The 23,678-nt window shown below is 39.4% G+C and overlaps 1 protein-coding gene across 1 annotated transcript in view; it reads left to right on the top strand.

The window, feature by feature from the left end:
* The first annotated feature begins 13,997 nt into the window (after positions 1-13,997).
* Positions 13,998-23,678, top strand: part of ISL2 (ISL LIM homeobox 2) — a 35,736-nt gene continuing 26,055 nt past the window's right edge. The window contains exons 1-2 of the mRNA XM_073619205.1: positions 13,998-14,175; positions 15,826-16,015. Coding sequence (XP_073475306.1) covers positions 14,118-14,175; positions 15,826-16,015 — 248 coding nt within the window. The 5' untranslated portion in view covers positions 13,998-14,117. The remainder of the gene's footprint in view (positions 14,176-15,825; positions 16,016-23,678) is intronic.

Below are 23,678 nucleotides of genomic sequence, written 5' to 3'. Positions count from 1 at the left end.
TTTATTGTCATCTATGTTATTTTACCGTGTATCTAATAAATTACATTTTATAGATTTACATGTGTGTGTATAAGCAGAATGCCTGAAAAGCCCCATCTAAACATAGTAAGGTTTATTTTATTTTGTACACACCCAAAAGCTGGCAACTGAGATAACAATAGACATCATATAACTGACATTGGCCTGCACTGGAACAATTGACAGCAGAGTGCCTGGGATTCTAGAGCACAGAGCAACTTTTATGCTTTTTCAGGTCCTCACAAGTAGTACGCAATTGTTTCTGACCACTTACAGTATTTGAAAGGGAATGTGAAACCTACTACCTATTGCATAAACACGTTATCCTCTCATACATAATGTAGGGGCCTGAGAGATACATTGATGATTAGTGGTGGCTGAAGTAGTACATTGATGGTCAGTGGGGGCTTATGAGATACATAGATGAAAATCTCTGAACAACCTGGCCATGTGTTGTTTCTTCCCATTGCAATCGAAGACAAGTGTGTGCCACCCATATTTCTCAGAGCTAGCTTAACCGCTTGCCGTCCAGCGTACGACAATATAGGTCGGCACAATGAAACGGCTGCGCAAATGGGCGTACCTGTACGTCCCTTTAAATCGTAGGCTGGTGGGGACACGCCACGCTGTGTGATCGTGCCCACGGGTCCCGCGGATTCGATGTCCGCCGGTGGCTCACGATCGTGACACGGCGAGGCAGAACAGGGAGATGCCTATGTAAACAAGGCATTTGCCTGTTCTGCCTAACAACATGACAGGGATCTACTGCTCCCTGTCATCCGGAGCAGTGATCTCTGTCATGTTCTAGTGAGCCCATCCCCCCTGCAGTTAGAACACACTGAGGGAACATAGTTAACCCCTTGATCGCCCCCTAGTGGTTAACCCCTTCCCTGCCAGTGTCATTTCCACAGTAATCAGTGCATTTTTTTTTAGCACTGATCGCTGTATAAATGGTCCCAAAATAGTGTCAAAAGTGTCCGATGTGTCTGCCGCAATGTCACAGTCATGATAAAAATCGCAGATCGCACCCATTACTAATAAAAAAAAATAATAAAAATGCCATAAATCTAGTCCCTATTTTGTAGACACTATAACTTTTGTGCAAACCAATCAATATACGCTTATTGCAATTTTTTTTACCAAAAATATGTAGAAGAATTTATATCGGCCTAACTGAAGAAGAAATTCCTTTTTTTATATAATTTTGGGGCAATTTAGTATAGCAAAAAGTAAAATACATTGCTTTTTTTTCAAAATTGTCATTTATAGCGCAAAAAATAAAAACCGCAGAGGTGATCAAATACCACCAAAAGAAAGCTCTATTGGTGGGGGGGGGGGACATCAATTTTGTTTGGGTGCAACGTCGCAGGACCACGCAATTGTCAGTTAAAGTAATGCAGTGCCGTATCACACAAAATGGTCAGGAAGGGGGTAAATCCTTCCGGGCTGAAGTGTTTAAAGTGAACAGGTAGCCAGGATATAGCTTTAAAGTATGTACATATTCTTAATAGGCAGTAAATAGGCAGTAAATGAGCTTTAACAAGCCCTCACTGACCTCACTGTAGCTGTGGACCAATTCATCCTAAAAGATCACAGCAGAATCACTGAAATTATCCAAGTGGCTCTCCAAGGCAGTTTTCCTGCTCCCCCTCCCAGCAGTGACTTAGTGTTCTTCTAATCCCTAATGTAAATAGAGTTTATATTGTAGAAATAGAAAATAGAAATAAGGCAGTTTACAGCAATAGCATTATATATGTTGCAGGTTATAATTTATTCAGGAAGAAGATGGCACTGTTTATCCACAAGCCACTTTACAATAATAATATATCAGGTGTATCCACAAGTCACTCTGCAACAGTAACATTCCAGACACTTACAGTGCCTTGAAAAAGTATTCATACCCCATTGACGTTTTCCACATTTTGTCATGTTACAACCATAAACATAAATGTATTTCATTGGGATTTTATGTGACCAACACAAAGCGGCACATAATTGTGAAGTGGAAGGAAAATGATAAACGGCTTTCAAATAAATATCTGAAAAGTGTGGCGTGCATTTGTATTCAGCCCCCTTTACTTTGATACACCTAACTAAAATCTAGTGGAACCAATTGCTTTTAGAAGTTCCCTTATTAGTAAATAGAGTCCACCTGTGTGTAATTTAATCTCAATATAAATACAGCTGTTCTGTGAAGCCCTCAGAGGTTTGTTAGAGAACCTTAGTGAACAAACAGCATCACTAAGGCCAAGGAACACACCAGACAGGTCAGGGATAAAGTTGTGGAGAAGAAGTTTAAAGCAGGGTTAGGTTATAAAAAAAAAATCCCAAGCTTCGAATATCTCATGAAGCACTGTTCAATCCATCATCTGAAAATGGAAAGAGTATGGCACAACTGCAAACCTACATAGATATGGCCATCCACCTAAACTGACAGGCCGAGCAAGGAAAGCATTAATCAGAGAAGCAGCCAAGAGGCCCATGGTAACTCTGGAGGAGCTGCAGAGATCCACAGCTCAGGTGGGAGAATCTGTCCACAGGACAACTATTAGTTGTGCACTCCACAGATCTGGCCTTTATGGAAGAGTGGCAAAAAGAAAGCCATTGTTGAAAGATAGCTATAAGAAGTTCCATTTGCAGTTTGTGAGAAGCCATGTGGGGGACACAGCAAACATGTGGAAGAAGGTGCTCTGGTCAGATGAGACCAAAATTAAACTTTTTGGCCTAAAAGCAAAACGCTATGTGTGGCGAAAGACTAACACTGCACATTACCCTGGACATACCATCCTCACCGTGAAATATGGTGGTGGCAGCATCACATTATGGGGATGCTTTTCTTCAGCAGGGACAGGGAATCTGGTCAGAGTTGATGGGAAGATGGATGGAACCAAATACAGGGCAATCTTAGAAGAAAACCTGTTAGAGTCTGCAAAAGACTTGAGACTGGGACGGAGGTTCATCTTCCAGCAGGACAACGACCCCAAACATACAGCCAGAGCTACAATGGAATGGTTTAGATCAAAGCATATTCATGTGTTAGAATGGCCCAAAGTCTAGACCTAATTTCAAATGAGAATCTGTGGCAAGACTTGAAAATTGCTGTTCACAGACGCTCTCCATCCAGTCTGACAGAGCTTGAGCTATTTTGCAAAGAAAAATGGGCAACAATGTCACTCTCTAGATGTGCAAAGCTGGTAGAGACATCCCCAAAAAGACTTGCAGCTGTAACTGCAGCCAAAGGTGGTTCTACAAAGTATTGAGGGGGGCTAAATACAAATGCACGCCACACTTTACAGATATTTTTTTGTAAAAAAATTTAAAAATCATTTATCATTTTTCTTCCACTTCACAATTATGTGCCACTATATGTTGGTCTATCACATAAAATCCCAATAAAATACATTTACATTTTTGGTTGTATCATGACAAAATGTGGAAAGTTTCAAGGGGTATGAATACAGGAAGCTGACAATGGAGACACCTTGGGAAACCTTCTCTTTCCCTCCTCAACAGATACCTCTTCCTGATATTATTCCTACTCTCTCTGTAAGGCAGGCCATATTTGGTTCGAATCTCGGATGATTCAGCATGAACCGGTCGAGATTCGAATCATGTATGGACATGCTGAATGTACCAAGTTGATTGATCAATTTGGGTACAACCAGCCTGCCGGATTCTCCTGGCGATTATCACTAGCAGCTGGTATAGCCGCTAGCAATAATCATCATCTTGTCCCGGCCAGGACAGCTTCCCCCATCCCCCCCTCCCCCCTGCCGGGAGAAGACAATGGCTCAGCAGGAGAGATTCCCACATCAACACTCCCTGTGTTGATGGGAGAATGGAGCGAATTTCTTTCCAGCAACCCATGGTCTCTTATTTATATAGCTTTGTGGCTGACCAAATCTCACAAGATTTCAGAATCCAATAAGATATGCCGTCTTCCCCAAGATGGCTGCCTGGTGCCCATTCCAAGGACAAAATCAGTCCTCAATGGTCACCTGCCAACTTGAAGAAACAGCACAGTGCCACCTTCAGGTTGGTGAATATACTGCAGCACACCCCTGTCTACACCAGACCTGGGCAAATTGCAGCCCCGGGGCCACATCCAGCCTTTTGGCTATCCCTGTCTGGCCTGTGATGCCTACACTGTCTGCATGACTCTCTGCGACTGTCAGCCTTCTCAATGAACTCAATGGGTGAATTTGACAAGCAGTCAAACTCTGCAACCTGATTTAAAAATGCTGTGGGTGCGAAGCAAAGCATTGTGGCAGCAGTATGTGAATAGCCCCTTCCTGCTGTTATTTTACAGTTTGGATGGATGGCCAGGGAGGCCCCCATCTGAAAGAGATCTGTTTCATGAGCAGTTGTACCTATTATTCCTAGCACCAGGTGTTTGTTTTCTATATGTTTATGTACTTATGCACCTTCCCAGTCCCAAAAGTAATATTGAACAGAATTAAATTTGGCCCTACACAACAGTCCTTGCTTCTCATGTGGCCCTTCGGGGAAAATTAATTGTCCACCCCGGCCCAAAATGCTGAGAGCCAACTAGGAAAACTTCAGAGGATGAGTTGCTGCACAGTGCCTGCAGCTACAGAGGGCAGTAAAGCTTGGCACTCAGTCAAGTTTTGTTTCAGATTTGATCTTCAGAGCAACAAAATTAACCAACTCTTATGTAGCTATTTTGTAGATAACTTGAATGAATTATGCAGCTAGAGCCTTATGCTATGTTGTTGTTGGTAATTTATGTTGACCCAACAGTTGAAATCTGAAACAATTTTCATGTCAACCTACTGTTCTGAATGGGGGGGCTGGCTGAGAAATGTACGGTACATTTGCCTGGAACCTAATCCTAATATCACAGTAGAAATATTCAGACCAATCTTCACTGTGTTCTACAGTAAAACAGGGTACAATAAGTAGTTTCCAGTCTTATGCCCTGTACACACGATAGGATTTTCCGATGGAAAATGTGTGATAGGACCTTGTTGTTGGAAATTCCTACCGTGTGTAGGCTCCATCACACATTTTCCATAGGAATTTCCGACACACAAAGTTTGATTTTCGTTTCCGTTGTCGGAAATTCCGATCGTGTGTACACAAATCCGACGCACAAAGTGCCACACATGCTCAGAATAAATTCAGAGACGAAAGCTATTGGCTACTGCCCCGTCTATAGTCCCGACGTACGTGTTTTATGTCACCGCGTTCAGAACGATCGGATTTTCTGACAACTTTGTGTGACCGTGTGTATGCAAGACAAGTTTGAGCCAACCTCTGTCAGAAAAAATCCATGGATTTTGTTGTCGGAATGTCCGATCAATGTCCGCCCGTGTGTACGGGGCATAAGAATATTTGTAGTGACCAAGGAGAAGTCTCATGTATAGGCTACAATTTTATGCATTAATCTGAATCCAAAATGCCATACTAATAACAAATACCATAGAATCAAACATGCAAATTTTAGTATACAAGTAATAGAAATAATATCCCAAAAGATGTGGCATGTAGTCCCAAAGCATAAATAATACTGTGATACATCTTGATAACTTGATGCTCAAAAACACCTGGGTGTTCCACAACCTTAAATCTAAAGGACTCATACGGGAGAAAGTAGAGTCTTTATACATAAAAAGTCACACATGCTTGTGTATCTGTATGTCTTCTTTTCCAAGAATATCTGTATGTCATCTGTAGGGAAATATGAGGCGCCTCCAGGTCTTCACATATGGTCACAAGAACACCTCGTCCCATAAAGAAGAATATTCTGCCAAAACATACAAAGAGAACACCAACATAGTGTAAAACTGTAAAAAAAAAAATGTATTAAAAAAATACTAGTCACTTACATAGTTAAAAACGTCAAGCGCTTATCAACATAAAAACTCAGATCCCGGGATTCTAACTATTCACTTCCTGGTTATAGCGTATGTGGTGACGTCACAAGCGATAATCGTATTTCTATTCGTATCGGAGCAAAAACCCACATGTTGATAAGCTATAAAGTGATGTGTAACTTATAATAAATAGCTATTGTTTTCTCCAAGGTAAAGTGGCATCAGCTAAATCTTCCCACAGCTTCCCTTCTCCTTCCCATTGGCAGAAATATGAATACTAATTACCACTATTTAGTCAGCCAAATTTATTTTTAATTTTGGTAGAGTAGGAAAAGAACCTCTGTCAGTTTTTTTTTGCTATCTGTCTCGGCACTGGGAAGATTTAACCTGGTCCTAGAAACCATTTCCGGTGACATAGAAATTGATGGGAAATTCTATATTTTTGTAGTTTTTACAGGAACAAGATATGAGGGGAAAACTTCCAATGATTGGGTAACAAATAAAAAAGGACACCCCCTTTCTTTTTAGGGATCTCCTCCTACTTCTTCCTGTGTCTATGGAACAGGAAGTTAAAGCAGATCTTCACTGCCTCTGATCACCACAAACCAAAAACACAATTTCATTCATTTTTAATATTCGATGCAAACACTCCCATCCATCCATGTATCCACACTTTATTTTGTTGAGAAATCACTTTGAAAAACACCCCCTAGCATTTATGGCCATGGGCATCTTGAGCAAGGGAAAATTATTAATTTAGCATTTACTCCCTGGAATCCATCTGCCCTTAGCTCAAGCATGCCTGCAGGAGCGTGTTCCTAGCTGAGAAAACCCCTCCTCCTCTCCTCCCCTCCTGAAGACTCCTGGGATGTATGACATCATTTACTGAGGCAGTAAACCAGGAAGTAACTGCAGAAATGTAATAATAAAAAAAAAGTTTAAAACAAGTAAATATGATATACAGTAATTTCCTGTCTATTTACTAATGCTAGCAGCATGAGGATTAGGAATAATCAATGTTGATTGGGAGAGTGAAGTTCCACTTCAAGGATAATCTTCCAGACAGAACACAGACATTAAAATACTTGCAAATTCCTAACTATTTTCTACTCTTTCCAAAACTAAAAATATTTGGCTGTACAGTAATACTTTGGATTACGAGCATAATTCCTTCCAGAAGCATGCTTGTAATGCAAAGCACTCTTATATCAAAGCCAGTTTCCCCATAAGAAATAATGGAAACTCCTTCCACAACCACTGCTGGTGTATGCAGTACTGTATGTGGCCAGAGGTGTGGGAGCGCTGGTGACGCTCGGGGATGCTCAGATACTCGGAGACACTCAGGAACTGTTGACACTTTCGGGTGCTCCGACGCATGTTACGCCCGCCCCACCCAGCTAGGAATGTCTCCGAGTGTCTCCGAGTTCTCCAGCATCCCCGAACCTCTGGCCACATACAGTAATACATACACCAGCACCTTGAGTCCTGCTTGTCTTGCGAAACAGCGCTCGCAAATCAAGTCAGGATTGTTTTTTAAATATAGCTCATCTTGCGAAACGCTCGTATACCGCGATGTATATTACTCGCAAATCGAGGTATCACTGTACATACATAAAGGGATATTTTTATGAAGTATCCTTATAAGGTCACCTAAAGCCATCAATAGATAAGCAGATGTCTCTTGTAGAGTGACAGGCCCATCCTCAAATGCATAGTACATAGTTTTCCAGAACCGTGGAACTGTATGGGCGCTGTGAAGAATGATTCCTTTCTTCAAGGCCACACTAAGGACTTGTTCGGATCTGCAGTCAGGGTGCTGTAAAATCAAGAGATGCTCTGACTTTGGAGCACTTGTCGCATCAGAAGTCAGACCCCAGTCGGACCCCATTCTGTGCAGCAGAACTATTCTAATCCATGCGACTTGAGTCGCTCTGACTTAGAAAAAGGTTCCTGCACTACTTTTGGTCTGACTTTGGTATGACTTGCATTGACTTCTAATAAAGAAGTTGCATGCAAGTCGTGTCAAAGTCACGCTGGGGTCCGACTTCAAAGTCGCGCGGAAGTCACGGGCAGTGTGAACCCGGGCTTAGATGTGGTTTTTCTACCCCCTGACTGCCCACTAAACAAGAGCATGCAGCAGCCAAGGGCTGCACACGTGCCATGGCTATGGCATACAATAAATAACATGTAGCATTTGGCAAGCCTTATCACAGTCAAACACAAACCATTCAAGTATATTGGGCTCTGCCTCAACCACCCGGTAACCACTTACAATACATACTGTTGCAGCATGGTGAGTCAGCATTTTCATTTTTTTCTGCCTGTCAAATGCTTGCTTCTGAAAAGCAATCCACCACAAATGGCTTTCAGAGGAGTGGCAACAAGGCTGACGCTACCATAAGGTGGCTTGAGCAGCCGCCTTAAGGTGCCAGCATAGGGGGGTGGGGGGGGGGAATTTGAATCCCCAGCTACTTGATGGGAATTTGGATTTTTACAGTGCTGCAGACATGTGTACTTTAGTAAAGTCGACTGTCGGGTCTCCTGTGGAAGTGATACAAGCAGCTGTGAATGCACCTTTGCCTAAGTAGACAAAAATCTTTGCACCGGCCCTGGGTGGCAAGGGCTTCCGCACGTGTGCACGCCACCGATGCACTGCGGGGGGTGCTGATGCTCTTGGCCGACAGTCGCAATGACCGCTGGCCACGAGCAATAGCGGGCACGAGAGGCAGAACAGGGACGTGTGTGTGTGTAAACACACAAATCCCTGTTCTGTTCTGTGAGGAGAGACAGATCCTGAGTTCCTAATAGCTAGGAACCATGATCTGTCATCCCCTCTAGTCAGTCCCCTCCCCCTACAGTTAGAAACACACATTTAGGGAACACAGTTAACCCCTTGATCGCCCCCTAGTGTTAACTCCTTCCCTGCCAGTGACATTTTTACAGTAATCAGTGCATTTTTTTAGCACTGATCGCTGTATAATTGTCAATCATCCCAAAAATGTGTCAAAAGTGTCTGATGTGTCCGCCATAATGTCGCAGTCATGATAAAAATTGCAGATCGCCACCATTACTAGTAAAAACAAATAATAATAAAAATGCCATAAATCTATCCCCTATTTTCTATAACTTTTGCACAAACCAATCAATATACGCTTATTGCGATTTTTATTACCAAAAATATGTAGAAGAATACATATCAGCCTAAATTTAGAAAAAAATTGGGGATATTTATTATAGCAAAAAGTAAAAAATATTGTGTGTTTTTCAAAATTGTCGCTTTTTTTTGTGGGGAAAAAAAGGACGTGAATTTTGTTTGGGTACAGCGTCACCGCGCAATTGCCAGTTAAAGCGACGCAGTGCCGAATCGCAAAAAATGCACTGGTCATTGAGCAGCCAAATCTTCCGGGGCTGAATTGGTTAATTGAACAACCTGACGTTAGAAGCTGACTGGTTACTATGCACCAGTTTCAGTAAATCTCCCTCAATTATTGTGTTGTATATGACTGGAGTAAATATTATATCCCTACTACCAAGGAAATGGTACATACCATGAAAAGTAGTGCTGAATCTGGGAATGTATGGATATTGTAAGCTCTTAGCTGCAGTGCAATCCTGACCATCTTATTTTCTATTGTACTGTAACTGTACTGTCACCTTTTATTAAGTAAAGTGCTATGCAATATATATAAAATATATATAAATCCTAAACAGGGAACATTAAAATTAATTCAAATGAACAATGACAACAGCATGCATTTACAAGGAATGTGGTGGTGATTTCTATAGTTAATCATAGAAATGTATTTTTACGAAATATTCTCTTTGGGCAGATAAATATGTAATTTCATTAGAATTTATTTATTTATGTATTTTTGCAATCATTTATTTTAAGCTGATGTTTTACTTGAAATGAACAGACCCAACCTTAAATTTTTTTTTCTTTAACCAATTGTAATCACATCTTGAGCCATTAGAGTGTATACCCAGCAGGTGGCGCTCTGTAGCAGCGCTGGGACCGCACACTTCTAACCAGGAATGTAGTTCATTAGTGGAGATATCTAGACTTCCCCACCCCCCAAATTTTCTCTCTTTTTTTCCTTTATACCAAGATCGTGTAGATTGATTTATAAATGCATCAATAAAACTCTTCCAGGTGAGGAGATTCGATGAATCTCTGTGAATAAATAATGGATGTGTACTGAGAAAGCAATGTCTATGGAGAATATTATTGTAAGTCCGATGTTAAATTGCATCACATCCCCGACAATTCTATATTTCTGTCTATATGGCAGTGATGGTGAGAAGTCGCATCCATTTGTTCAGACATTTTTGTGACTGATGGTAAAAAGCTTTGAATTGCAAAAAGGTAGACTTCCACCACCACTAATAGCTTCTGTCTAAACGATGAAAGCATAAAATCTGTTGGTGTTAAATTGGCCATAGACACTACAATCTGATTGGACAATCCCCTTTAGATTTACCAAAACAATATAATGCAAAGGTTTACCCAAGCAATCCCTTCAACTTGTATCCAACCAGGCATGCCATTGCACTACACAGTTGTTGGTAGATCTAAAGTAAGTTGTACAATCAGATTGTAATGTGTATGATCAGTTCTAAGTTGCCTTAGCCTAGGTTCACATTGGAGCAATTTGTAATCCGATTTGAGGGATCAAATCACATGACAAGTCGCAGCCTATTGGAGGCAATGGCACTGTTCCAATCAGTGCGACGCCGATTTTGCATCGCCGCACCGATTTGCAAAAGTAGTTTCTGTACTACTTTTGCCGATTTCAGGTGCCACTTCAATAGCCTTCTATGCATGAAGCTACACAGATGTCCTTTAAATATCATCTAAAATAGTGCTGTCCTTGCTACTTTGAAATCAAGTAGCACAATTTCAAAGTAGCATCAATGTGAACCAGGGCTTAATCTAATGTATTGTCTTCTCTATTGGAAGTGGCTGAAGATGCTAGAAAATATCCTGAGTACACGGTGAATGGTCTACATTATTGGCACACGTTGTTCTAATAATGGTTTATTATAAAGCCTATTTCTGCTGATTATGGGTATTCTCTATTTAGGAATGAACATGTAAGAGACATTTCACATTGATGCACTTTTGCTGCGCTTTTGTGCAGCTGGCACCAAAAACACCGTAAAATTATTTCCCCATAAATTCTATTGAACCCTATGGAATTCTATGGAACATCAGTGCGTTGCAGATGCAGATGCAGGGGTACTTTGTAGCAGTAAGTGGGCTTAGCACCATAGCAATATGGTGTGACCAAATCCCCATATTTTTTGATAATGCTTTTTGATAATGTTTAGGGGTTTTAAATTAGCCTTGCTAATGTCTTTTTTGCATGTGTGCGCTGTAATATTTTGTTCTGTTTGTATGGTCTTATGGCTGCGCCATCTTTAATGCATCTTTTAGGATGTGCCCCCCCCCCCAAATATTTTGTTGGTCTACATTATTGGCATATGTTCTAATAATGGTTTATTATAAAGCCTATTTCTGCTGATTATGGGCGTTCTCTATTTAGGAATGAACATGTAAGAGACATTTCACATTGATGGACTTTTGCTGTGATTTTGTGCAACTGGCACCAATAAACACAGTAAAATTATTTCCCCTTAAATTCTGTGGAATTCTATGGAACATCAGTGCGTTGCGGATGCGGTGCATTCTGAAACATCCTGCATGCTGCATTTTTAGCGCCCCCTGTTTTAAAAGTGCACCTATACTGCATCTCCTATTGAGATGAATGGAAACATATGCACTGGGGTTGCATTTGGGTGCACCTTTTGGGCCCTTTTGCACCAAATGCAGTTGGATGCCGTTTGATGCTTTTTGAACACTCCAACTGCATAGACAGCCCAAAATCAAGGTAATCCTATGGGCAAAGTTCACATCATTGCAGTGCAGTTCAGCCCGGTAAAAAAGTAGAGCATGTTGCATTTTTACGCACCGCAAATGCAGGGAGTGCGTTGCAAGCTTGTTTCAAATGTACCACACCGTGCCCCTTTAAGCCAGGAAAGCCAAGCCCAAAAACGTAAAGAAAATGCACATCAAACATAGCATAAAACGCATTTTACGGGAAAAGCAATTTACAGGTTGCATGTAAGAAAATCCCACTATCTATGACCTGCCTTGTTTTCAGCTAAGGGTCACCATACATTATATGATCTTTCTACAATCTCCTTTAGATTTGCCAAAACTATGTGATATGTAGGACCTACCTAAATTCAAATCAATCTATATCCAATTAGACAGGCCATTGCACTACATAGGAAATTGTACAATCAGATTGTAACTTGTGCAGTGAGATTAAATTTAAAAGTATTGTCACATGTCTTAAAAAATGTATCCACATCCTTGTATTAAAAGTTTGTGAATGAAGCTCATGGTCACATTATCAAGCATGTACATCTTCTGAGAGTACACAACATAGAACAGTGTTTCTCAACCTTTTTTTTCAGTTAAGGCACCCTTTAATATTATGGACAGTCTCAAGGCACCCCATTCTAAAATGTAAAAACTATTCTAATAGTTTTACATGATGCAGCAACATCCACACATAGGACACCCATTTTTAGGGGTGATTTATTTCCCCAAAGCAATTACACTTTTGCAGACTGGTACTGACTAGTATTCCAATGTTTCTCTTCTGCGTCAATTTTTCTCCATCAGTCAGCTAATGTGCCCAGTGCTGAGGGAGAGGGGCAGAAGAGGGTCAAACAAGGATGCTGTGGAGACAAAAGACATCCTCTTATCAACTGAGGACATCATTGGTTGTTAGGATGCCAGTGTCTAGAAAGTCATAATGGCGCATAATGTAATCCTATGGCTTTGTGTAACTAACAGGCAGGCTTCATCCACTTGCTGGCTTGTATACAAATTTTGATCAATTTTTGGGCATTTTGTCAAGGCACCCTTAAAGAAACCTCAAGGCACCCCATGGTGCCTGGGCACACTGGTTGAAAAAGGCTGACATAGATTATGTGGAGTGAGTCACTCTTCCCTGTGTTAGTAAAATGGGAAAGCTTCCCTAATGCCTTTTGCACTGGGGTCACCTATTCCTATCTCTGTCAGGACTCTATCTGCATGGAGTTTGTATGTTCTTGCATGTGTTTCCTCCAGGCATTCCAGTTTCCTACCACACTCCAAAGACATGCTGGCAGTGGCAACCCGTCCATGCAGGGCGCAGGGGTGCCACCCCTCTAATCCATGTGCCCGGCCACTAATCTACATGTAGGGTGCCGGACGCATGGATTTCAATGGGATTTTTTTTTTTTTTAAGCACATGATTAGAGCCTGAGGCTCTAATGGGCTTCAAAAAAGGGTGGGCTTGGAGCACAGAGCACTGCACCCTAAGCCCACCCAGTTGTGGGTATATCCATTTGCTATGGTCTTCCTGATTCTCCTACTGGCCAATCAGATAGCGGGTCCTGAGATCCGATTGGCTAGGGAGTTTTAGGACCCCCCAAATATTGAGCACTAGCCGCCACTGCATGCTGGTGGTTATATCGGCTCCTGTCTAAATTGGTCCTAATAAGTGAGAAAGGGACTTTAGATTGTAAGCTCCTTGGTGGCAGGGACTGATGTGAATGAACAGTGTGTAAAGCAAATTGCATATCTTGCCAGCACTATATAAATCAATCAAATAACGAAGCTCTTTAGTAAATCCGGATCTATACAGGGCTGATATTGTTGCTGGGCCCATTGATGTCACCATTACTATATTGTTTTCCTGGTCGGATATTACATTTACACCACACAGCGGTCTCCCCGGCCATACATTATACTAAAATGTGATTTATTTCTATTATAAAGCTCTCAGCACTCACTATATAAAAGTGTACAATGCGGGATGCATACTGATAGATATACATGCATATAAAGCGTCCCAGGCTCTTTTAAAGTCATTATAGTGAAGAATGTATATTAAAACTCTGGCACAAATTATCCCAATCACCCAGATGATGCCTTCTATGAAGAGAACATGATAGAACATCTGGCACTTCTTTAATAAGCTGCCCATTTAAACTCGCGTCCAATCAGCGCGCACCGCCCAAGGACACGCCCCTTTGGCTGTCAGTGCTGAAGCCTGGGGCAGAGCCCCTTGGCTGTGCGCCGTGACGTCATGCAGCGTGCGTGGGACAGTCCAGTCTCCAGTGCAGGCTCCAGTCCTGGGAGCTGTGAGCAGGATCCTGCGGCTCCGGCTCCCTGTCCTATCTCCAGAATCACACTGCAGCTGTATGGTGGATCTCTTCGTCCCTTATCCCTTCCTGGCTGCTATGGGGGACCATCCCAAAAGTAAGTTCATCTGCACCATTCACCTGGAAGCTTCTCACTAACTTTTATTCCTTGCACACAGCAGAATAATGCACTAACTTTACTATGACACTTATCTCTGCTCTACTGGTTGTCACCCCAGCTTGTCACTGGACTTTATAACAGCAGGATAGGGACTGCATAGGACTGCACAGAGCTGGACTTTATATCAGCAGGATCCGCATTTCCCTCTGATGGCAGATCTGCATCCCATCACATTGTAATACATGTGTGATCATTATTTGTACCATTCTATTTACTTTATATCTCATATGGATGTAGATCGCAGATATAGGCTGACCGCGGATAATGTTTGCTATATGGTAGTAATGGGAAAATTGTCATACATAAGACACCGCAGACATAGACACACCTGCAATTATATTTGGGACTAGATAATTGTAATGTGCTATCAAAGAGGATTTTCTGAATACAGGGCGAGATCAATAGTTTGGGATAGAAATATAGATGGATAGATATGTCGGGGCACTAGAGAGATAGATTAGATAGCCTGTATATTAATAATAATAATAATAATAGATTTAGACTGAATAGATGAATAGTTGTGGTACATAATAAATAAATCAAAAATATATTATATATATATATATATATATATATATATATATATATATATATATATATATATATATATATTGCACATTTTCCTATTAGGTTGTACGCTCTTATGAGCAGAGCCCTCTTAACCCTTTTGTATTTTATTGTAACTGTACTGTCTCATTTTATATTGAAACTGTTGACGTTATATAAATCATGTATAATAATTATTATTTAGGAAAGGTTAAAATAGATAGATGTGTGGTCAGGTAGGTCCAGGAGTTTTGTAGCCTGTAGTGTCCATATGTATTAGTAGGTATCTATATGGCAGATAGAGAGGAGCAGTGTCAGGTTACTCAGTCTGTGACACTGGGGACACACATACAGGAAACACAAGCATTGGGGATGTCACTGTCACTGGGGACACACAGGTTACTCTATGATGCTGAGGACACACAGACATGTCACACGGCCAGGTTGTGGCTCTGGAGGTGACATGGACACACAGGTATTGGCCCCAGTCTCTGCTTTCTAATGAATAGGATTTGTACACTGATTGGTGAACATTGGGCTGTATTGTATTTTGTACACATCACTGTATTATTTATAATGAGTGTTCGGTTGTTTGGGAAATGTAAGATTAAATTACTGTCCATGTCTGCCAGGGTGCGGAGTGTTCTGTGTTGGGTGATATAAAGGAGTACACGGGGGTGTCATTTGTAGGGATAGCAAAAACAAACAATATATATAACAATCCAGTAATATGGAGATTTGGAGCAGAAAATGATTGTAAATTCAGATTCCTGGGGTGGTGTCATTGCTGAGGAGAGGTAGGTGACAGTGTGCAATGACAGTATGTAATGACAGTGTGCAATGACAGTATGTAATGACAGTATGTGATGACAGTGTGCAATGACAGTATGTAATGACAGTGTGCAATGACAGTATGTAATGACAGTATGTGATGACAGTGTGCAATGACAGTATGTAATGACAGTGTGCAATGACAGTATGTGATGACAGTGTGCAATGACAGTGTGTTCTCCATGTGACCTGTGCTCCTGTCTCTGGCAGAGAAGCCTGGATTGGCGGTGTGTGTGGGCTGTGGGAGTCACATCTTGGACCAGTACATCCTGAGGGTGTCCCCGGACCTGGAGTGGCATGCCGCCTGCCTGAAGTGTGCGGAGTGCAGCCAGTACCTGGATGAGAACTGCACCTGCTTCGTCCGGGATGGCAAAACCTACTGCAAGAGGGACTACATCAGGTGAGCCGACACTGTCCCCCGACACTGATCACTGACACTCTGATCTACTATTATCATTTCATTACTGTCACACTACTGGGCTCCTCACCTATGTGCAGGGCTACATTATTATTATTATTATTATTATTCATTTCATGCTCTCACTGTTCACTGTGATGGTTCTGCGTGTCTGACCCATGAGCAGAACTACTATTATTATTTATTATTATTATTTTACATCATTTCATATTCTTGCTGATAACTGTCACCATGCTGTATGTCTGACCCATAAACAGGTCTAAAACATGCTTGTTGTTCCTTTTTATGTCATCATTTCATCCTCTGACTCAATATTGTCAATTTGGTGTATGTCTCACCCATGAGCAGAACCTCTGTAGCATTATTAATAGTAGTATTATATTCATTGTTGTGATTTTACCATCTGGCTGTTGTCAACTGGAGAATTTTCTTATTATTATTATTATTATTATTATTATTATTATTATTATTACTATTACAATGATAATATTCTTTATAATAGATTAAACCATCGGATTAAAACAAAAACTATCACAATGATATACACTAAGCACATGCAGGATTGCATTCTTCTTCTTAATATTATTATTACGGTAATTCACTCTATAGTAAATTCAATGGTGTCCTCTAAGTACTCTAAGATTTACAGTCAGACGTGTTCTGCCTTAATATATTCATTTTATCCAATACTTGTCATTCACCGATCACCGACGATTTACCGAGCTATAGTATGAAAATAATGACAAATGTAGTGAATATTATTATTATTATTATTTATTTATCTCGTGGTCCAGTGCTGATTACATGCAATGTACAGTTGATGAAACCACTAACAATGGGCACAGATATTGCTGTGGTTGTCGTTGACATTATTTAGTATTATTATTTTTAGTTGTATGTTTTCATTCTGACATCACTGTGCCAGCTTGATCTCTTTATTGCCCATTATATGATCATGTCATGATTTTACTATATGGTACCAGGGCCTTGCTGTTTACAATGAATTCCACTTTCCATGACATGTAATATCTGTCTGATTAGATACTATGTGCATGTTTGTTTTATTGTACGGTTTTTGTGGTTTTCGTGTAGATGTGAATTTGGAATCTCGTGCTGTGAGATGTGATTATTTCTGGGGGATACGGATAGTGATGACTTCTCTCATAGCAATTTCATATTTTAAGCGTTATGTATGTGTAGATGTGATGGAGATCTTCTTCCTGTGACTCATCTATGTGTCATCCTCATCCTCCTATGCCATGCATTGTGGGCACTGATCCCTGCACTGATATCACAATATCCCTGCACCCGACATGTACATACCACTCTCATTTCCTAGTGTCATCCCTCTATCATCTATCTGTCATTAGAAAAAGTGTTCCTGGGAATTCCTCTTGGAAAGACTCACCAGTGACCGCAAGGACTTTATTTATTAGGTGACATAAGGAGACGTGCGGTTTCGTTTTCATCCCACCAGCGCTCATTCTGGGGTGATTTACTAAAGTTCCTCCACACCAGACATAAATAGACTCCTCCCATGTCCTTCATTATGTCATTTCTGCACATTTATTTTTTGGATATTTATATTTTATTTGTAGGTCTTGTGTATTGTTACAATACTGCGACATTTAAAGGAATATAAACTGAATATGAATCGAAATGTATATTATAATTATACATAGGGCCGACTCCTCACTCCAAATGTGTGTGCATATATTATATTATATAAATATATATATATAATCTCGATAGATAGATATAGAGCAGCTAAGTAAATATTGAGACAATTCTGCATGCTATAAAAACGTCTGGCTTATATAGATGGATGATATGGTTGTATAATTGCACTAGTGCGTGGTTTATATCAGAGCCAATGTTTTCTTTATTTTATTTGAGTGTTTATGCTATCGTTTTAGGTTTTCTATACATTTTGATATGGTTTATTTGCTTTGGAATTAGGAAATATTTGAGCACGTTAGATGACTCCCCCCCATTTGTGGTTCTAGAAGTAACACTATCTGTGCGCCGGTAGTGTGCCCGCTATAGCATTGTATAGGAAGAGCCGCATTGCCCCGGAGTGTCAGCGCCGGGCACACAGAGCATGGGCACACTGTCATTGTACTGACACCACAGGCGACACCAGCCGCTTCCTTCACTCCTCTTCTAGGCAGGAGCGCCCAATTATTTCATTTAATCTCTATTTATTTTTACTCGCGTTAAATATTCTGTATAAAATATATCTATATCTATATATAGATATATCTATATATAGATATAGATATAGATTCAGTTTAGTTAATTTTTAGTCAGAATAGTTATTATATAGTTATATAATTATTTTTTAAAATTATGTTTATGTATATAAGTTTTTTTTTCTCCTTTTTTTTCCCCCCCACGTCTTTCTCTATTTTATTTATTTATTTTTTCTTTTTCTCTCCTGTATCATGTTTTGTTCATTTTGAATTACAACTTAACTGATCACACCTCTTTGGCAATTTTACCTTTTTTTTTTGTTTTTGTTTTTTGTTTTAAGCACACCATCTCTTTCACAATAAATAAGTTAATACATTTAAAAACATTTTTTAGTGCACTGTAGTCTGTGTTTTAGAGAATTTGTTTATGTCATTTTACATTTTTGATAGGAACACTATGATGATAATATACAGTGGTAGCATTTATGTGGTTGATCTGGTATTTAGCATTTTTTTTTAAATGCTAAATTTAAAGTTTTAGTTCTCTTGTGCATTTCAGTGGGCATTTCTTTATTCCCCACAATTAATCCTTAGATCAGATAGAATTATTACAGTGATATGAAGCAGAGTGCCTATGGTAATGAATATACATTTATGGCATATTTGTTCCATCATTTAATGTTATCCCCACTGTAACTGCTTCCCTTACTAAAATGCCTTTTATTTTATCTTGGGAGATTCCTGATTAAGATATGGTAGACGTTTTTACATATTCCTGTTCGCTGTGGAAAATCCTAATTTTCCAAAAAAAAAAAAAAAGATTGGTTGTAGATTTCTGATGGTGGAAATGTCCCTAAAACAAACAAAAGTACTTCATGGGACTTCACAGGGACTGACTTGGTGTATTTACTCAGCTATTATACTGGGGAATAATAACAACCTCTAGTAGTAGTAGTAGTAGTAGTAGTAGTAGTAGTAGTAGTATGAGTAAATCCAGAAAAAAAGAATTAGGTGGAAATGTAAATGAACAGGCTACTTATAGTGTCAGATGTATACCTAATGATGTTTGTGTGGAGAGGTCACTTTGAGGTTGGTATATACTATGATATATTTTATTAATATTTATTATTGCTGTTTATTTATTATTTGTTTTGTGCCAGGCTTCTAAGTCACTTTTCATGCATGATTATAATAAGATATAATGCAATTAGTAGACTCTAGGGCGAGTAATGATGTAAAATAACATTTCCAAAGTGTTGGCACACGTATTCAGAGCCTATTAGTATCAGGGTAACTAACAAGTAACTTTTTATGGAAATAGACAAAACTAGTAGTAGGAAGTGCCATAAGCCAAATAGTTTAATATTTTAAGAAAACATAAGCCAAAGCAAATCTGTTTTTGCCCAGATCAAATTGATTATAGAGCAGATGTAGGCAACATAGGGGTTACTTTTACTTTCTGAAGTCATGCTGCCATTGTTGGATCATCAGCACTGTGTCCTCACAGGTTTTCTATTTAAATCTGACACTGTACAGATAGCAGCTTCCTTTCAGCTGCATGGAAGCTGCACCAAGATCAGACTGCTCTGTGCCTGGACTGCATATTATCATCACACAGCGCTTGCACCCAGAGTACATTTTGCTCTAAAATGTAACATGAATCCAGAAACTAAGAAAATATGTTACTTTGTGCACTCAGTTGTTGAATTCCTGTCCAAATCTCTCTCTCTCTCTGGCAACTTGTGCAGAAAGCTGCATGGAATCTGTGCTCTGAACACTGCATATGATTATTAAACATGGCTGCACCCAGATTCAATTTTATATTACATTGTAACATTCATTTGGGCACTGACAAACTCAGCCAAAACATCATTCTAATAACTATGTATTCAGTTGCACATTGCTGTATTTTCAAGCACAATATTCCATGGTGGCAGATCCCCTGAAAATGTCCAGATCTGTGTGTTGCCTGGCCCTGCAAATATTAAAAATATCCACAGTCACAATAAATTTAGTTTTTATTATTTGTAAATATTAATGTGGACACTATCATTTATTACCATATCATTAGTCCACTTCTGATCAGTGTTTATTTTGGTCTGCGTTTATGTAACTTTAGACATTTCCCTATGAAACTGGCTGCATATGAAAAATGAAAATAATCGCTTAATATAATATTGTAGTAATAATATTTCTATAATATTAGTAATATTAGTAATCAATAATTTATGTGGGCTCAGGGTGGAAACTGTAATATTATTTTTTTTCCTTAAACAGAATCAAGCTTTTGTTAAAGGTTCTGCTAGAGGTAGTAGGGGGAAAAAGTAAATTACTCAATAAATGTTAATGCTGACTACGTGAATAAAAAATAATTACTATTTAGTAATAATAACAATAATAATAATAATCATCAGCATCAATATGTATTTATGCTTAACCCTTGTTATTATTTACATGAACTCCTAAATAGACATTCTTGTGGACTTTAGTTTCTGTTTCTATCTATAGTCTGCATCTAAAGTCTGCAAACTTTGGCTGACTTATTTTGACAAATCACATTTTAAAGTCCCAACCTAATATAACTGCGGAAGTTTAATTACATTTACCTATAAAATAATCTGCCCAAATTGCTAAAAAATAAGAATAAATTATGAAAAACATCTGAAATACCAATACCATGAAAGCACAGGAACCCAATAATAATTACATCAGGGACATACATTTTACCTGAATGGAAATTTTTACCTAGGAAACAAGTATTCAACAATCGGGGTTAAATGTGATCCTTAGTAAATACATTACTTTCTGTGCAAGTGTTCCTTTGCTGATGGTAGACTTCCTTTTCATTGAATTTTACATTTTCTACTACAGCCTCAGTTGAATAAGATTTTATTTATTTTTATCACAGTTAATGAATGCAAACAGGATTTTTTTTTGAAATGATCATACACATATGATACACATTGGGGTTGATTTAATAGCAGAATGACCATTGGAAAATATTGGAGCCCGTATTCCTTTTGAATACCCAATCATGTGCAAGGGAAGTGCAAAATAAACAATTTTTACTAGTACATGATTAGGAAAATACACTTTACAAAGTTAACATTCACTTTGTTAGGAGAATCAGCTCCAGACTCCAGTCTTTGGATGTGCTCTTTGCTTTATGTCAAGATTCTCAATTCCAATCAGCTCAATTGTACCAGACTCTGTACTGTTAATAGAAAACAACTGTGAATCAGATAATCATGTCTAGTCTGTCTGATTGGTCTTTTGTGCCATACTAGTGTGCTGCAAATATACACTGACCATGTTTATATCTGATAGAGTGTCTAATTGTCTCCAGATTTTAGAATTGTGTGTAATATTTGACACATTCATTTTTGTTGGAGATCTCTAGTATTGGGTAACTTACTAAAACGAGTAAAACTTTCCACATCCTTATAATGATAAAAGTTAGTATATTTTTTAATGTTTGTATTCAATGTATTTTATAATATTATTATTATTATTTATTATTATTATTATTATTATTTCTTTCCTCACATTTACATGCAAACCAAGTTGAGCAGTAAAAGTGACATTGGCAAGGTTTGGGGGCAAACTAGATCACTGACGGGTGTTTGAGTGGTTTTAGTAATTTTATTTTTTATGTTTTTAAAGACTTATACTATGGAAATAAAAGGTGACTATAGTAAGCCTGTAAAAATAAAATAGCATTCGGCATATGAATTCCTTATCACTACATGTTTTAGCCACATACAATTATCAAAACACAATATTTTTGACAATGGGGATCCTTTCATACTATTTTGATCTCCTTGGTTCATTGAGGACCACATATATGAGACTATCGATTAGCTGAACTGTTTAAAAATCTATTCCATAACTTTTTCAGTAATATCTTACCTTTTTCACACTGTTCTTCTAGTATTGTTAGATTTTTTTTTTTGCACCTTGATAAGAAGTTACCGTTTTACTTTCGATTGTGTATTTTAAATACTCAAATACTTCAACTGTCTATTCACATATTTCTGTTATTTTAGATGACGAATGTCAATGATGAAAAATGCTTCTAAATTCCAAGCAGTTTACATGAAAATATAAAAACAAAGATTTCTCTCACCATGATTATTGAGTATTAGAAGAATCCTGAAAGCTGTGTAAATATCGTGCCTACGGGTAAACCATCTATTTTGTGTGCAGATTTGATGCTAGATTTTTTTTATTTTTTATTTGTGTGCAAACATATAACTCATAGAGTATGAATAGAGAGTTGCTTAACTAAACACAGTCATACCATATATTTATGTAAACTGCATCACTTAGGGTTCACTCACACAGACCGGTTTAACTGAACCATGCCCTGGTTTACTTGTCCCCACTTCCTCCGCTGGTCTGCACTCACACTGGACTATAAGGAAGTGTTTCTGGGCACACTCATCTCATCCATACTGCAGTGATCACTGCGGTTGTTTACAGTCGTCTATGGGGAGTTCTGTGTTCTGGTTCGGTTTGTGCTCACACTGAAGCAAAGCATACCAGACCATAAGTGACCTGTGCCCAGAACTACCTCTTCCAAGTGGAAAGCTTAACTGATCCCGGGCGCGGTTTGGAGCACTCACACTACACAAATGAACTGGACCGAGGGGGTGAACCGCATCCAGGACTGGTTAAAAATTGCCAGTGTGCCTGCACCCTTAGATGGCTGTGCAAGACCAGACCTCATTGCCCAACATTTCTGGACTACATGGGGCCTGGTTTACAGCAGATCTAGCCATGCAAGTTGATGGTATTTAGTATCTGGGATGGTGGAAAACTTCTTGCCTTAACTTAGAGAAATTTCTCTTAACCCGGGTTCACACGAGCTGAGGCCGTGGCTCGCAGCAGGGGGTCTGGTACGTCCCTGTTCTCCATTTCAGGAGTGAATCCGGCCCTAATTTTTGCCTGAATTCGGACCTGAAACTGAGTCAAAGGCGCACTATACCCTTTTCCAATGCAGACCGCGGCAGCCCCCAGAGCCGTGTGAACCGGCTCCATTGAGAGCCAGCTAGTCTTCGGTCATGCGAATTGGATGTGGGAAAACCTGCATTCCAATTCGCATAAGTGTGAACCCAGCCTTACTTAAAGTGATTGTAGACAATCACCTTGTAAAACAACCCATTCAGTTTAAAATAGAAAAAGGCAAAACATGTTTGTGTGTGTGTGTGTGTGTGTGTATATATTTATAAATACACTTTTTTTTTTTTAATAAATGATCATATTCCCTCTCTTCTCAACTGCATAGGAGCTGGGGGGAGGAGAAGCATCAGCACACTGAGCTTCCCAGTAAATGGCTGTGCAGCGGAGGCTTGTCAGGACAAGTCTGATCACTGAAGGACAGTACACTGAGTTCACAGAATAGCTAGAGAACTGACAATAGTGTGCTCTCCTGCTTAAAGAGGGAGTCCACC

The sequence above is a fragment of the Aquarana catesbeiana genome, linkage group LG03, assembly GCF_042186555.1.
Source record: "Aquarana catesbeiana isolate 2022-GZ linkage group LG03, ASM4218655v1, whole genome shotgun sequence".
Lineage (NCBI taxonomy): Eukaryota > Metazoa > Chordata > Amphibia > Anura > Ranidae > Aquarana > Aquarana catesbeiana.
Note: the sequence above shows the minus strand (reverse complement) of the source record. Positions and strands in the feature narration are given on the sequence as shown.